This window comes from Oratosquilla oratoria, chromosome 7, assembly GCF_046742065.1.
Source record: "Oratosquilla oratoria isolate Oo_2021 chromosome 7, ASM4674206v1, whole genome shotgun sequence".
In the NCBI taxonomy this organism is placed as follows: Eukaryota; Metazoa; Arthropoda; class Malacostraca; order Stomatopoda; family Squillidae; genus Oratosquilla; species Oratosquilla oratoria.
Genome location: NC_134783.1, coordinates 39,712,125 through 39,729,838, shown reverse-complemented (window position 1 = coordinate 39,729,838; position 17,714 = coordinate 39,712,125). Strand labels below are relative to the sequence as shown.

At 42.7% G+C, this 17,714-nt stretch overlaps 1 protein-coding gene across 5 annotated transcripts in view; it reads right to left on the bottom strand.

Moving 5' to 3' along the window:
- The window catches only part of LOC143027086 (uncharacterized), a 41,092-nt gene that overhangs the window by 3,895 nt on the left and 19,483 nt on the right, over positions 1–17,714 (bottom strand). For 3 of the 5 annotated variants that reach the window (XM_076188030.1, XM_076188032.1, XM_076188034.1), the window contains 9 exons: positions 14,231–14,341; positions 12,329–12,640; positions 9,706–9,930; positions 9,100–9,229; positions 5,632–5,780; positions 5,032–5,262; positions 3,610–3,789; positions 696–1,032; positions 98–196 (listed from right to left, as the gene is read on the bottom strand). In XM_076188030.1, coding sequence (XP_076044145.1) covers positions 98–196; positions 696–1,032; positions 3,610–3,789; positions 5,032–5,262; positions 5,632–5,780; positions 9,100–9,229; positions 9,706–9,930; positions 12,329–12,640; positions 14,231–14,341 — 1,774 coding nt within the window. The remainder of the gene's footprint in view (positions 1–97; positions 197–695; positions 1,033–3,609; positions 3,790–5,031; positions 5,263–5,631; positions 5,781–9,099; positions 9,230–9,705; positions 9,931–12,328; positions 12,641–14,230; positions 14,342–17,714) is intronic. The other 2 variants (XM_076188031.1, XM_076188033.1) reach the window with 2 other exon arrangements.

Sequence of the window (17,714 nt, the reverse complement as noted above, 5' to 3'; positions counted from 1 at the left end):
GATTTTCAGCCATTTAAAGAAGTGTTCAACATTGTTCTCTTTAAGAAAAGATACTGGCAAAGAGTGCATTCATCCACAATGCAAAGTATATCAGTACCTCTTGCTTTTGCTTCTTGTGCTTCTTGTGTTTCTTATTCTTCTTGTGCTTCTTCTTCTCCTTTTTCTTCTTCTTCTTCTTTTCTTCAACTTCTGACAGCTATAGAAGAGAAATTAATTTAAAAATATTAAAGTTAAGACATCACTACTAAGACAATATATATATATATATATATATAGCAAAAGCTTCTTCCCTCTTGGTCTATGGGTTATGAGTGAGATACCAATATGTTAATAGATTTGGGAAATGGTCACCAAGAAACCACTTGTGGAAAACTCCTATTTTGTTACTTCAACAATAAAATAATCTGAAAGTTATTCTATCTCTTAATTACCTACTTGGATCTGTGAATGTAATGTGGTACAGTAGTATCAGTGAAAGCTTTCCACAATGGGAGCATAGTATTTTGTGGCTCCAAGAGTGAGTGAATGTATGTTTGTGTGTGTGTGTGTATGCGTGTGTACATTAATTAAACTAACTGTGCTTTACAAGAATGAAGCCACCTTTTCATACCTCACCTCATTTTCCTTAGTTACAGTTCATATTGTACTTGTTTTTCATGTGAATACACAAACCCTAACATCAGTTATATGCTTACCTCTGAATCACTGGTGCTGTCCTTCTTCTTATGCTTCTTCTTTTTCTTCTTCTTCTTCTTCTCAACGGGTGAAGACTCCCTACTGGTGGACATCTCCTCCTCCTCTTCTTCTTCCTCAGACCCTTCTGGAGATCCCGACTCAGATTTACGGCGCCTTTGTCTGGATGATGGGGGGGACCGTGAGTGTGAAGGTGATCTGGAAACCCGTGTCTTCTTCTGATGGCCCCCCCTATACCCACTACGTCCCTCATCCCCTGACTCATCCGATCCCGACCCAGGGTGGGGGGCACGGTGCACGTCGTTCCGATCAGAACTGTGGGCTGGGGCCATCACTCCTCTGGAAGGTGTGCACAGGTTTATAACGAGAAGCATCCAAGGGATCCTTATGTGTAACAACCTGCTCCACCTCCCACCCAGTTTCACTCCAGTTCATTCACGGTCACAGCATGAAAACTATGGGTTCCCTTCACTAATGCTCTATATACAAATAGGCTTCTCTCCCCTTATGAGGGAGATAGCTAGTCAAAGCATGCACCCACCTCCACCAAGTCTACTCCCATCCATCACCCATTTCCCTTTCATCTTTGCTCCTTGTAGATGAAGGAACATTCCATTTTCTTGCCCAATGCTAGGGTCAGAAGCATTGCAACAAGACATATTATATCCACAGCAGGGCCACATACTTCATTTACATGGCAACTCCTTCATCCCCTCTTGTGAAAATAAAGAGGACAAGGAGAAATCCGTTAGGCCCATCAATTCATATTCCATTCGCCTTTCTTCATTCGTACCTTTCACCATCTCTCTTTCCTGCACAACAGACATTTCCCTTTAACTCAAAGCCCCCTTCACCCCATCCATCTATCTCATTCTTGGCCTTCCACACTTAGAGTCTTTCCTCATTCATTCTTTCCACGTGCCCAAACCAGGCCTGTATTTTTTCATATATCCTATCTGCCAGCTCCCTTTCCACTCCTGGTCTCTTACTCACCCACTCATTTGTCAGTGACCATCACTGCAACACCCACCATAGTTTTCAAACACATGTAAATCTCCTTTCTGACTTTCAATGTCCAAGTCTCTACCCCATACAGAAGATAGGGTTGAGTGGAGAATGGTTGTATATGGTGGTGCTGTGATGCATAGAAGTGAGTGGATGGGGGGGGGGGGAGCATGTGTGAATGATATTTTGATGCAGCCCAAAGGGACTTCTCCCCGTCTTCTCTTTTTCTGCATGAGGGGAGTGTGTGTGTGTGGGGGGGGGGGTATCACCAATTAAATGAAGCTGCCTTGCTATGGATGTGGTGTGTCTTGCTACATTGCTTCTGACGCAATGCAGTGGGTGAGATGCTGGGATGACCCATAATCTAGGAGGAACCAAGAAAGGAGGGAGGGATGGTGAATGGGAATGGAGTATGTGGGGATGAAATGGGTAGGAGTGGCTACCTCCCTTGTAAGGGGGGAAAAACAACTGGTATATGTATGTATGCTCCATACAGTCACAGGCACAATCACCCTTTCTTACAATCTTCTCTGCATCCATCCCAAGATACCCATTACTCATGACACTTTACAATATCATAAGACATATACTTCCTTCCCTCACTCAAGTTTACTTCCACCCGTACCCTTCTATTCCCTGCTATATGTGACCCTAGATATCTAAAACTACCCACTTGTTCTAACCTCCCTACTCAAGACTTACCCAGAGTTCATTATTACCCTCACCTCTTGTACATCTCATCACCTTGCTTTTACCCAATCTATTTTCAAAGTCCTTCACATACCTTCCCAAACTCCATCACCAACTGCCTTAGACCCTCCTCTAACCCAGCCACAAGCAGTTTCATCCGCAAACATCTGGCTCAGCTCCCACTTCCCTCCAGGTCCATCACATGAGATATTATACCAAATAAACTTCATTTCATAATCCTGTCTTTGTAATCCTACTAACCAATATATTCATAGTATACACATTTTAAACCTTTAAATGCCTTCAAATACACCTAAAGAGAAGCTAATTCTTTCTTTAGGTGTATTTGAAGAAAGCGGGAGGGGTGGTGAATGGGAGTGGAGTGTATTTGGATGAAATGAGTGGGAGTGGATTTATTCCTTTTGACTTTGGCTACCTCCCTTGTAAAGGGGAAAAAAGCCCTTGGTATATGTATGTAAATACACCTAAATATTAAATGGCAGTGTAATAATTTTCCATCCCCTTTTGTGTACTCAAGTCCATACCTGCAACCATGACATGCTCATAATTTTATTTAACATAACCAACTCCCCTACATGATCTAGGTCTCTGCAACATACTCAGGGCAATGGATTGACTGATACATACCATTCCATGCAACTGTTCTCTTCAATATTATACAACAATAAGGTCATAATTGCCTTTATATCATGGGATGGCAAGAGTTAAATTATACATTCCTCCCCCCAAGGATGCCCCCATCACAATGTGTGGGTCAAACATTGCAGTTAGGCACCATTTACATACTGTAGGGCCAGACAGTCCAATGACAATATTATAAGCAATAAAATACTTCTTCAAATGTAATGGCTATCTATGTCATTATTCCTCCTATCCAAAATAAATACATACATACATACATATACCAAGGCTTTTTCCCCCTTCCAAGGGAGGTAGCCAAAAAGGGAAAGGCATAAAAACACTCCCACCCATTTCATCCCTAAATACACTCCACACCCCTCCCACCCTTCCTCTCATCTGAGCACCTCCTGGATGACGGGTCATCCCTGCACCCTGCCCACCGCCCTGGGTCAGAAGCAGTGTCGCAAGACACAGTACATCCACAGCAAGGCCGCTTCATTTAATCATTTAATCATTTAATCATTTAATCTTACTTTATACATATACAAACCTTATCCTTAAATACAATAAGCAACTCACCGTTTGGACAATTTGTCCTTGACTTCTCGTATGGTATCAGCCGAATAATTTGCAAGCTGCATAAGTCTGCTTGCATTATTTATGTTGTGCTTCTTGTCACTTGCGCTGGGCCTCTTTGGGGAGGGAGAACTGCTACGCCGTTTCTTATGGACTGGGGATCGGGAGGGGGAACGCCTGTGTCTGGGAACAAGGATATTGAAAGTGCATTAATATCTGGCTTGTGTAACTATGTGTTTTTAGCTTAAAGGGTTAAAATGAACAAGCATGTGTAATTATGTGTTTTTTTGCTCAAAGGGTGGAAATGAACGAAGACGAGGTGCCTGAGAAGTATGATAGGGGTAGGCTAGATAGAGTGAGAAACAAGGAGACTGGGGTGGAAAGGGAATTGGGAGATAGGGTTGATGAAAGGGTATGGGGATGGTTTGGACACATGGAAAGAATGAGTGAAGATAGATTAGTAAATGAGGTGTGGAAGGCAGAGGCAGAAGGAGTGAACATGAGGGAGCGACCAAGGATGGATGGATGGGGGTAAAAGGGGCATTGGAAAAGAGGGGAATGTCTGTTGAAGAAGGACGAGAGAAGACTGAAGATAGGGGTGAATGGAGGATGGTTGTGTATGGATGATGCTGTGATACATGAAAGGGAGTGGGTGAGGTGAGGGAGAAATAAATTGACACAGGCCGAAGGACATGGAGAGGGGGGGGGGGGCAATCTTATGAAGCGGCCTTGCTGTGGATGTGCTGTGTCTTGCAACACTGCTTCTGACCCAGGGCAATGGGGAAGATGCAGGGATGACCCGTCATCCAGGAGCCAAAATAAAAGTGAGAGAGTGGGATGAATGGGAGTGGAGTATGTGGGGATGGAATGGGTGGGAGTGGATTTTATGCCATTGTTTTCTGGCTACCTCCCTTGCTAGGGTAAAGAGCCTTTGATATATGTATGTATGTATGAGTTAAGTGGAAGAGAGTATTCCCTTTCCCAATGCATTGTCATCTGACAGGAAAAGGGGGAAAAGGGCATTTGGGATGTATCACAATGGCAATCTTGCAGGTAACTATTGTCAATCTTTCACCTGTTATTGTAACTTGTCACTAATAATTCACCAGTGCTTCTATCCTTGGGGAAAATATCATGCCAAGATGAATGATCATAATGGGAACCTAAAGCAAGATGTATGAACAAGATGTCAATTTGTATTGAAGTATGTAGAATATATGTTCTGATATATATATATATATATATATATATATATATATATATATATATATATATATATATATATATATATATATATATATACACACACACACACACACACACACATATACACATGGACCCCCACCCAGCTCCCAACACACACACAATCTCAATGCAGTCTGTGCTCCTTAATATTAAACCTAAAACTCTAGACATTCTTGCTACCTTTGTGGGGATTTCATCCTCCTCCTTGGACTAGGAGATCTTCTCCCTCTTGGAGAAGGTGACCTTCGACCTCTTGGACTAGGTGACCTGCGACCTCTGGCAGATGGGGATCTCCGACCTCTGGGAGTAGGTGACCTACGTCCACGGGGGGTGGGTGACCTCCTACCTCGAGGAGAAGGAGACCTCCTTCTCCCTCTAGGGCTTGGGGAGTGACGTCGAGGAGTTGGTGATCTGCAACATAAAAAGATGTTACACATCTGACTGGTACAAAAATATCTACAAACTCCTTCTGTAACAGATTGGGATTATCTTACTTTCTGTTACCAATTATCTAAATAACACTCTCAAAGGAGTAAAAGTACCTCAATTCACAATTCATATCAGGCATTATAATTATCTAGCCACCATGAGACTACTTCTGTGACAACTTCTTAGAAGTGATGGGGTTATTATATCAACTAATCCATCTAGTGCCCAAATTCTCTCTTGCAGATCCTCAGCTCCCAGGGAACCATTCAAGACCACCAGTTCACTCAGTGAAGCAAACTTCTGGGTCTGTCTTAAAACAACTACAGGCTAGCAGTCAACTGAATCCCTTACCTCCTCCTTGGTCTTGGCGATGGGGACCTCCGTCGACGTGGCGGGGGAGGGGATGGAGATGAGCGCCTCCTACCATGATGTCTTCTTGGCGGAGGTGAACCGTGCCTGTGACGTGGAGATCCACGAGGAGCAGCATGGCCTCCACCTTCCTGTAATGGTCATGAATGTAAATTCTTGCAGCTCGTATAATAAAATCATGTAAATGAATCTGAACCCAAGGTTACTTAAAAATATAAAATTTATATTTATATAAGAGAGGATGAGTTTAAACGTGTGAGATGAAAGAAGATAGGAGTTACAAGGTTGGACATAGGGAGAAAAGAGATGATGAAAATAAATATGGAAGAGGAAATGGGAGATTACAGTCGATGAAAGAGTACTGGGACGGTTTGGACACGTGGAACGAATGAGTGAAGAAATATTAGTAAAAGAAGCATGGAAGGCAGAAGTGGATGCAGTAAGCATGAGGGGGTAACCAGGGATGAGATGGTTGGATGGATGGGGTGAAAAGAGGCATTGAGCAAGAGGGGGATGTCTGTTGAGGAAGGAAGGGAGATGGTACAGGTGAGGGGAGAATGGCTGTGTATAGATGATACTGTGATGAATGGGAGTGCTGTGTCTTACGCACTGCTTCTGACCCAGGTTGATGGGAGAGATGCAGGGATGATCCATCATCCATGAGGAGCCAAGATGAGCATGAGGGTGGGGTGGCGGATAGGAGTAGTGTGTGTGGGGGGGGGTGCACATGCCCTGGGGCAGCAATTCTAGTTTGGACATGGTCCCCACAAGGCTGACAAAATACATACATACACATACCAAAGGCTTTTTCCCCCTTACAAGGGAGGTAGCCCAAAAACAAAAGCATAGAAACCACTCCCACCCATTCCATCCCCGACATACTCCACTCCCCTCTACCCTCCCTCTTAACTTGGCACTTCCTGGATGACACGTCATTCCTACATCTTCTCCACTGCCCTGGGTCAGAAGAAGTGCTGCAAAACACAGCACATCCACAGCAAGGCCACTTCATCAAATCGGTGACCCCCCTCTCTGTCCCCTCATGCAGAAAAGGAGAAGATGGGGAGAAATCCCTTCAGGCTGCATCTATTTCTTTCTCATACATATTCCCTCACCCCCTATCCCCCACACACTCCCCCTCATGCATCACAGCATCATCCATACACAACCATTCTCCATTCACCCCTATCTTCTGTCCTTTCTCATCCTTCCTCAACAGACATTTCTCTCTTTCCCAATGCCCCATTACCCCCATCCATCCATCTCATCCTAGGATGCCCCCTCATGTTCACTCCTTCCACACCTCTTTTACTAATCTTTCTTCACTCATTTTTTCCATGTGTCCAAACCATCCCAATACTCTTTCATCAACCCTATCTCCTAACTCCCTTTCCACCCCTGTTCTCCTCCTCACCTCCTCGTTTCTCACTCTATCTAGCCTAGTAACCCTATCATACTTCTCGGGCACCTCATCTCAAACATATTCAAGCTCTTCCTCTCTTCCTCCCTTATGTTCCATGTTTCTGCCCCGTACAATGCTGTCGGCACAATCACACCTTCATACAATTTCCTCTTAGCATCCATTTCCAAATGTCTATTTCTTATTACACCTTTTAATCCACCAAGGTATTTACTCGCTTCTCTCAATCTACAATCTACCTCCACTCCCACTCCTCGCTTTCCTGCCACATTCACACCCAATTATCTAAAACTATCCACTTCCTCCTGTTTCCCTTAATACTCACTTCCAGTCTGCTGCCACTCTCTCCCCTTGTCTATCTCATCACCTTGCTTTTACCCATATTTATCTTCAACTTCCTTATTTTGCACACCTTCCCAAACTCTGCCACTAACTTCCTAAATCCCTCCTCTGATCCTGCCACAAGCGCACTGTCGTCATCAAACAACAACTTTTCTCCATTTTCTTTAACCATCTCCAATCCCTGACCCACTACCCTTGTATTTACCTCTCAAAATAATTATAATAAAAACAAGGTCAAAGGAGCCCTGAATATTTTATCATAACATGCAAATTTTGCTTAGAATCAACAGAATATTTTTCCCTTATCCTTTCTGCAATAGGGCCATTAAATAACTTTTTAAAATCCGTTTAATTATTTTGCACGCCAACAGCTATAATAGGCAGTAAGGAATGGTGGAGATGGGAAGTGGTGATGGTGGGAGGGGGGAGGGGGGGGTGTCATTGGGAACCTAGCCCTGGGACAGCACTTAGGCATGTAAGGGCTCTGAGAGTAGGTGGAGAGAAAAATAAATAAAATAAATAATACATACATACATATACCAAAGGCTTTTTCCCCCTACATGGGGGGGTAGCCACAAAGAAAAAGGCATAGAAACCACTCCCACCCATTCCATTTCCTATATATTCCACTCCCCTCCACCCTCCTCCCTCCCTCTTACAAAAGAAAAGTAAATAAATAATAACAATAATAAATATACATACATACCAAAGGCCTTTTTACCCCTTATAAGGGAGGTAGCCAAAAGAACAAAGGCATAAAACCACTCCCACCCATTCCATCCCCATCACATTCCACTCCCCTCCACCCTCTTCCCTCCCTCTTATCTGGGCACCTCTCAGATAACAGGTCATCCCTGCATCTCGCCCACTGCCTGGGTCAGAAACAGTGTGACAAGACAACACATCCACAGCATGGCCACTTCATTAAATTAGTGACCCCCACCCTCTCCGTCCCCTCATGCAGAAAAGGAAAAGATGGGGAGAAATCCCTCCGGGTTGCGTCAAATTATTTCTCGTACATACTCCCTCACCCCCATCCCCCACTCATTCCACCTCATGCATCACATCATCATCCATATACAACTACTCTCCATTCACCCATCTTCTGTCCTCTCTCATCCTTCCTCAACAGACATTCCCCTTTTTCCCAATGTCCCTTTCACCCCATCCATCCATCTCATCCTAAGTTGACCCCTCATGGGTCACTATATAATAAAGCAGTAGGGATAAACCAGTGCAAGATCTTGGGCTCTGCTATGGAAGTGCTATGCCTCACTGCATTGGTTTTGATCCAATCATTGTGGCTGCAGTCAGGTAAGAATTTTCATCCCAGAGGTCTAATAGGCTACACTCAGCAGTGGCCAACAGCCAGACCCAGTTTACCTCCACTACTTATATTGTTTGAAGGTGTGATGTATGGTGATCTCTCCTAATTCACTCAAAATAAAAGAGAAGATATAGAATGGGTAGGAGGAAAATAAAATACATACATACATACATATACCAAGGCTTTTTTCCCCCTTACCAGGGGGGTAGCCAAAAAGGACAAGGCACAAAAACATTCCCACCCATTTCATCCCCGAAAACACTCCACACCCCTCCACCCTCCCTCCCATCTTAGCACCTCCTAGATGACGGGAAAATAAAATAAAAAGGAAAAATGTATTATGAACAAATTTTACATGTACCTCTTCTTCTGAACTCGATGGATCACGATTGGAGCGGTATTGACGTTTCTTAAGCACAGAGTCCTCTTTACGATGAATCTCGAAGTCTTCTTCCTTCGCCACCCCTGCAGACCCTCCTCTTGATCGAGACCTTGGGTACAAATAAAATATCTATGACAGCTTTGAAAAAGTTGTGGCTAACAAACAAAAGCTAACTCTAGGTTTAGTTTTGGTTTCAAAATGTACATGAATGCAACCCCAAATACTTGAAACTACAATTGAAAGAATTAAAATAATCTCCTGTATGGGTGGGCAGAAATACCATGGTCAACTATCCAAGTCAGGGAAGTTTTCCATTTTTCCAATCTATGTTGAAATTCATAGTGGCAGCCAAATTAGTTTGCAGGTGGAGTGAATAAACCCATACTTACTTGGTTTGGAGGTCAACAAATGAAAATGTGAATGGGTGATATGGAGTTGGAAAAGAATGTAAAGACTGCAGCAACCCATTCCAAGGAAGACATGAAACAGCAGTAATTGCCTGGAATGAATCAAATGACTATCTCAACTGGGCATGAGTTCTGAGCCACCTTGGGCAAATATTATAACCTTGCTCTTCAGACATACCGTGAACTCGATCCAGACGAAGATCTTGCTGGTCTTCTTTTGCTACTTTTGTTTGGAGAGACGGATCTCTTTCGTGGAGATGGTGATCTCTTTCGGGGTGTGGGTGACCGTTTACGGGGTGTGGGTGACCTCTTGCGGGGAGAGCTGGCCCGTTTTGGCGGTGGAGTGTTTGATGCTCTTCTTCTTGGAGATGCATGACGTCTCCTTTCTTCTCGTACCGGACTTCTGTACAATAAACATCCTTAGTCTAGCCTGAATGAATCATTCTGTATTCACTACAGATACTTTTAACATTATCCCCACTGCCTAACAGTAGTCTCCTAACAAGTGGTTCATTTCAGCCTTACTGGTCTCCCCTTACAAATACATACACTTCATTTGCTATACAAGTGAGTTATGTTCCTGAAAACCCAAATATAGTGATTAATTATATAGCAAGCTCAAATTTAGAAAACAAAACAAAAAAAAAACAGGTGTAGTGATTACTTTTAAAAAGTCAGAAATGACTTTCTGCTTAGCTTCCCTGATCACAGCAATAAAATTATACTGATACCATGATCACATAGGTGAAATATCAAATACTGATGCATTATTTAGTCCAGATCTGTCACCTTTACCTCCTTATAGGAGGGCAGCAGGGTCTAAGCATACACCCACCCTAATCATACCTATCCAAAATCCTATTCATTCCCTCCCATCTTGGCACATCATGGTTGAAGTGTCACCCCTTCCCCCTGCCGCACTTTTTGGGTCTGAGGCAATGCAACAGAAAAACATGTAGATAGATAGATAGAGAGAGAGAGTTTGACAATTTTTTAAATGGTTATTTTGGAAGGAAATGAAAAAATAAAGGGGGGGTGAATCAATTAGAAAAGGTAAATGGTGCTAATGAACAGCTAATGTGAAGTGAAGGTAGTGAGGGGAAGATGGTGCAGTATCTTGGAGATCCGTACGGGAAGATAGGGGACAGAGAAGGGTCACTGATTAAAGGTTCGAGTGCAATAGATGAAGTAATTTTTCTAAACCACCCACTACCTTTTAAAAATTATTTTGTAAACTATCCCAGTTGATTCCACACTTGTAATATTAATATTTGGATTAAAATATGTGTTTATAAGAGCAGATTTCCGAAGATTTCCAAAGATCCCAGAGATGTGCAGCCATTCATCATGCATCGGCAGAACATCATAGTAGCCAAACAGTGAACATAAGAACATAAGAAATAAAGGAGACTGCAAAAGACCATAAGGCCTACACTAGGCAGCTCCGTATCCATCACCACCTGTCGTCCCCATCCATAAAGTTGTCTAATCGTTTTTTAAAACAACTGATACTTTCAGCGCTTACTACGTGGTTACTAAGTTTATTCCATTCATCGACCACCCTATTTGTAAACCAATTCTTGCCTATTTCCTTCTTAAATCTAAATTTGTCCAGTTTATACCCATTACTGCGAGTCCTGCCCTGTTGTTTTATTATGATGACCTTGTTTGCATCACCCTTGTTATAGCCTTTGATCCACTTGAACACTTCTATTAGATCACCCCGCACTCTGCGTCTTTCCAGAGAGTGTAAGTTTAGGTGCCTAAGCCTCTCTTCGTAAGGCAAATTTCCGAGTCCTTGTATCATTTTGGTCATTCTTCTCTGTACTGATTCTAGTGAATTTATGTCCATTTTGTAGGACGGGGACCAAAACTGTACCGCATAGTCAAGGATGGGTCTAACTATCGCTAGATAGAGTTTAATAATTACCTCTGCACTTCTATTTGTTACCGTCCTAGCAATGAAGCCTAATGTTCTGTTAGCTTTATTTCTGGCGCTAATGCACTGCTTCCTGGTTTTAAGGTCCGGACTCACCAGAACTCCCAAGTCCCTCTCGCACTCAGATTTTTCTAAAAACGTGTCATCTAAGTTGTATCTATTTTCGGGGTTGTGTAGCCCTACGTTTAACACGCTACATTTAGAGATATTGAAGTTCATTTGCCATTTCACCGACCATGTATCTAAATGATAGTTCCTTAGAACTGATTGTGTTCACACTCATGGTTTCCATTGAAAAATGTCACAGAATTAAATTGAATCTGAAGAAGAGGAGTTAGACAGTGGAGATCATTCATTATCCATCCAGCATACATAGGTTTCAGCACATAATACCAAACGTCAAAAGATGATCAGGAAATGACTGAACATGCTGAAGTTGATCTTCATGATGATGATGAAAAAGGGTCTATAGTACTGATGAAAGTGGGAACAGGAAGAAGAAACCACAGATACAGGGGAGAGAAAAAAAATCATGTGTAGTTCTACTATACAAAGGAAAAGGGGACATTATGAAGCAGTTGATGCGAGTTTGGGAGGAAATGAGAGAGGAAGAAGTTGAAAGTAAATGTGGTCAAAATTACAATAGTGCAATGTTCAAGGTGTGTGGGTGGTGGCCAGTTGAAGCTAAGTTTAATGGACAAGAAGCTGAAGGACATGGGGAGTTCTAAGTATTTCAGGTCATATACAACAGGCAATGGAAGCTTGTGGGGGTTGAACATGAGTGAATTAGTGACACTGTGCCTGAATAGAATCTATTGTTACAATTTTGGCAATGTTGAACAAAATCTGATCCTTCACTTACCTACTCCTGCTCTTATGTCTTGACCTTGATCTTCTTCTTCCTCCACCACCACCACCACTACTACCTCCTCCTCCTCCTCCACCTCCACCACCACCTCCACTGCTACCTCCCCCTCCTCCACCACCTCCTCCTCCTCCACTTCTCTCCTCTTTCCGACTGCTGCTACTACTGCTTGTTTTCTCCTGGTTCCTCTCACTTCGAGATGATGTTGTATGTGGAGAGGACTCCTTCTTCTCCTCTTTTACTGTTGCTTCTCCATTTGGAGTTTCCTTCTTGTCTTCTTTGCTCTTTGACTCGTCTTTCTTGTCCCACCTGTATCAATTAACACAAAACTATAAAATAAAGCTGACTAACTCACATTAATGGGAAATTAATGCTAAACCAAAGGAAAAAAATTGAGGAATCTTTTCATTACTATGATAAATGCATCTTACACAAAAAATGGATGGATCTGCATGACATACATATATGAACATACCAAAGCTGTATTTATTGTCGTCATTCCCTAGATTGGCCAAGCAGTCCCGTCTCATCGAGAAATGACATTGCTAGAATCTGGTTTTCCCTCAAATCCCTCATAAAGAGTATATTGTGTTGTTGGCATGCATGACTGAGTACAATGGAGTTTTCATAATGTGTTGTATAGTATGGGATGGTTAAATGGACTCTGTCCTTTCAAGAGAAAAGTGGATTCTGAGGGATGGATATCAGGGGGTCTGGCATGTACCAACGTATTGTCATTCAGTTTGTTGATGGAGCAGCGAGTGGTATGATTATGGATATGCTTCTGGAGGGTTGTGGTTGGTCTGGTAGTTGTGGAGGAAAAGAAGAGAGTACTTGTGTGTGATATAGATGTTTGGGTGTTTTTTTAACCACTTCACTCCGGGACTTAAATCTCGCGGGCAGCAGCCAATGCCAGCCGTACGACGTGTCGTAATAATACTCGCATCATAAAATATAGGCACCGCTTATATCGATCGTTCTCTCTTTCACCCATGGATTTTGAAAACCATAGAGAATGGGATTCAGTGCATATTAGGGAGAATGTAAAAATGAAGGGGTGACTACAATAAATATAATCAAGACGCCGATATGGCAGCGTCGCGAATCCACTTGCTCCTCATGACGCCTACGTGTGCGGCACCGTATGGTAGGGGTTAACGTTTCTTGATGTGTATGGGTGTCCAACTGGACAGCGGAACATAAATACATACCATACCTCTATATCAACAATACTCTCATGTCACACACCCATACACCCAAGATTCTTGGCATAACATTTATACAACACATCACAAACATGAAGACTAAATATACACCTAGAATTAACATGTTTAAATAAATTGCAAGAACAATATCTGGACAAAGAAACTATTACTACAGTATACAAAGCATATATTCAGTGATGAATTATGCAAGCCTCCTGCATGGGGCCACTAATCTAACTAAGCACACCACAACACCTCACAGACCATACAAGTCAAGCCCTAAGGACAATTACAGGCTGCACAAACACAACAACAACAGACCATTTACATCATGAAATGAATGTCCTCAAAGTCAAGATCACCTTGACATGAAAGGCACACAAACACTTGCTGCAGCCTCCACAAACACAACACACCCACTACACTACATGGCCGTACACATACCAAAGTTCTTATCCTTATAGGGGAGTAGCCAAGTTGAGGCATATACCCAAACTAATCCCATTCTCCCTTCCTATTTCCCTCCACATTGCTTGGGTCAAAGACAATGGAGTGGTGTGACAGATTCCTCATCAGGCCCCGACATCCAGATCTGGTTTACCAGCACTCACATAAACAGTTTTGACAAATAATACCCTCACTTAGATGAACTGATTGATCAGTTAGGCATTACACATAAAACCTCTTCTCTTACCTAGATGACTCCTTCTTTTCTTCCTTCTTTGTGTCTTTCTTCTCATCCTTCCCTCTTGATCTGGACCTTTCACGACGGGACCTTTGTCTCTCTCGACTTCTGCTCCTCCTACTGAGAAAAAAGAGCAACATAAACTCCTCAGAGAGGAATTATAGAACACTAAACTACCACATCCAATTTAATAATCACACAAAACATACACAAGAGCCAGTACAAGGCCAGAATGGCAACAATCTGGTGATGTTTGAAGATAAGTTGATTATATTTGGGAGTAGATATAACAGAAGAGAAAGGAATAGAGAATAAATGGATCACAGGTAAAGCAGTGAACATTTAGACTACATATCTTGACATAAATGTTGACCATTAGACATGACAGCTATTAAAATATTTCAACTTAACCATAAAATTTCCTGCATATACACTGCCTAGCTGGGAACTTCAACCTTTATTCATTCCCATTTATTCAGCCTCTTCCTATCTTTCCCTATTGGAAAAAAAAAAATTCAGTAGCTATCCTCACACCATGACACAATACCATGCAAATGAAAAAAAAAAATAAATAAATAAATAAAATAAATAAAATATATAAATAAATAACATACATATACCAAGGCTTTTTCCCCCTTACAAGGGAGGTAGCCAAAAAGGGAAAGGCATAAAAACACTCCCACCCATTTCATCCCTACATACACTCCACACCCCTCCCACCCTCCCTCTCATCTTAGCACCTCCTGAATGACGGGTCATCCCTGCACCCTGCCCACCGCCCTGGGTCAGAAGCAGTGTCGCAAGACACAGCACATCCACAGCAAGGCCGCTTCACTTAATCAGCGACCCCCCCTGCATATAAGGAGAAGACGGGGAGAAATCCCTTCGGGCTGCGTCAAAATTTACTCACACATACTACCCCACCCCCCACCCCCCTGCCCATTCCTCCTCATGCAATCACATCATCATCCATATACAACCATTCTCCACTCACCTCTGTCTTCCGTCCTCTCCCTTCCTTCCTCAACAGACATTCCCCTCTTCCCCAAAGCCCCCTTCACCCCATCCATCCACCTCATCCTAGGACGTCCCCTCATGTTCACTCCCTCCACATCTGCCTTCCATACCTCTTTTACTAGTCTTTCTTCACTCATTCTTTCCATGTGTCCAAACCATCCTAATATTCTTTCATCAACCCTATCTCCCAGCTCCTTTTTCACCCCTGTTCTCCTCCTCACCTCCTCATTTCTCACTCTATCCAGCCTAGTAACCCCCATCATACTTCTCAGACACCTCATCTCAAACACATTCAAACTCCTTCTCTCTTCTTCTCTTATGTTCCACGTTTCTGCCCCATACAGTGCTGTTGGCACAATCACTCCTTCATACAGTCTCCTCTTAGCATCCATTCCCAAATGTCTATTCCTCATTACACTCTTTAATCCACCAAGGCATTTACTCGCTTCTCTCAATCTACATTCTACCTCTACCTTCACTCCACCTTTTCCTGCTACACTTGCACCCAAGTATCTAAAACTATCCACTTCCTCCAGTCGCTCTCCCTTAATGTTCACTTCCAGTCTACTGCCACTTTCACCCCTTGTACATCTCATCACCTTACTTTTACCTACATTTATCTTTAGCTTTCTTCTATCACATACTCTCCCAAACTCTGCCACCAGCTTCCTCAATCCCTCCTCTGACCCTGCCACAAGTGCAGTGTCGTCCGCAAACAACAGCTGGCTCACCTCCCACTTTTCTCCATTTTCTTTAACCATCTCCAATCCCTGACCCACTACCCTAGCATTCACCTCTCGCACCACCCCATCCATGTATAAGTTGAACAGCCAGGGCGACATAACGCATCCTTGACGAAGTCCCACCTTTACTTCAAACCACTCACTCTCTCCATTTCTAATCCTGACACAAGCTCTACTACTCTCATAAAAACTCTTGACAGCTCCTAGAAGCTTTCCTCCTATCCCATAAATCTGCATAACCTCCCACAGTGCCTTTCTGTCTATCCTATCATAAGCCTTTTCCAGATCCATAAAAGCCCAAAAAACATCCTTCCCCTTTCCTATAGCTTTCTCACATATCTGTCTTACCACAAAGATCTGATCTACACAACCTCTACCTGTCCTAAATCCACACTGTTCCTCACCAATTACTCCTTCTGTTCCTCTCCTAATCCTCTCAATTAAGATCCTCCCATAAGCCTTCCCTACTACACTTAACAGGCTAATCCCTCTGAAACTACTACATTAAAACAAATAAATGAATAAATCCATGGTTGGGAAATGTGGAGTTCCAGGAAAGAATCATAGTGGAGAGTTGATGGTGGAAATGTGTCTAGAAAGAGAATTGATGATAGCAAATACAGTGTTTCGGAAGAAAGTCAAGCATAAGTACAAATGGGAGAGGGTGGTGGATGGAAGGGTGGTAGATAGAGCGTTGATGGATTATGTAGTGGTAAATAGGATTATGATAGGAAGAGTTAAGGATGTACATGTGCTACGGGGAGAGGGTGGGGGAATATCAGATCATTTTTTGGTGGAAGGTAAGTTGAGAGTGGAGGATAGATGGAGAAAGAGGAAAGGGACAAAAGGTAGGGAGGTGCTTAGAGTGAACTCTTTAAATGAAAAGGAAAAGGAGAAGGAGTACAAGAAGAAGCTGAAGGAGGAGTGGGAGGGAGTGAAGGATAGAGTAGAACTAGGTGTGGAGGAGGAATGGGGATGGTTCAAGGAGGGAGTCACAAAGTGTGCAAGGATGGTGTGTGGAACAAGAAGGAGAGGAGGAAATAGAAGGAAGGGTAGTGAATGGTGGGATGAGGAAACAAAGAAGGTTGTAGAAGAGAAGAAAAGAGCTTTCACAGATTGGTTACAAAATAGGACGAGGAAGTCATATGAGAGGTACAAAGAAAAGAAAAGAGAAGTAAAGCAAAAGGTAAAGGAGGCAAAGAGGAGAGCATATGTGAAGTAGGGTAAAAATATGACAGAAAATTTTGAAAGTAATAAAAAGATGTTTTGGAAAGAAATTAAGAGAGGAAGAGGAGGCAAATCAAGTAGAGAAGAAAAGGTAAAAGGTGCAGATGGAGAGATGATAATGGAAGAGAAGGCAGTAAGGGGAAGATGGGCAGAATATTTTAGGGAGTTGCTAAATGTGAAGGAGGATAGGGAGGGAAAGATAGTTACAGTGGGAAATGCTAAGAAAATGACTGATGAGTGAGGAAAATGGAGGAGAAATAAGGAAGGATGAAGTGAAGGCAGTTGTTAAGATGATGAGAGCAGGTAAGGCACCTGGTCTGGATGGATGCCATGCAGAATGTTTAAAAAAAAAAAAGGAGGTACAGTCATGGTGGACTGGATGGTGAGGTTATTCAATGTTTGCTGGAGAGAGGGTAGAGTGCTGGAGGACTGGAGGAGTGTCTGTATAGTTCCACTTTACAAGGGAAAAGGGGACAAGTGTGAATGTAGTAGTTTCAGAGGGATTA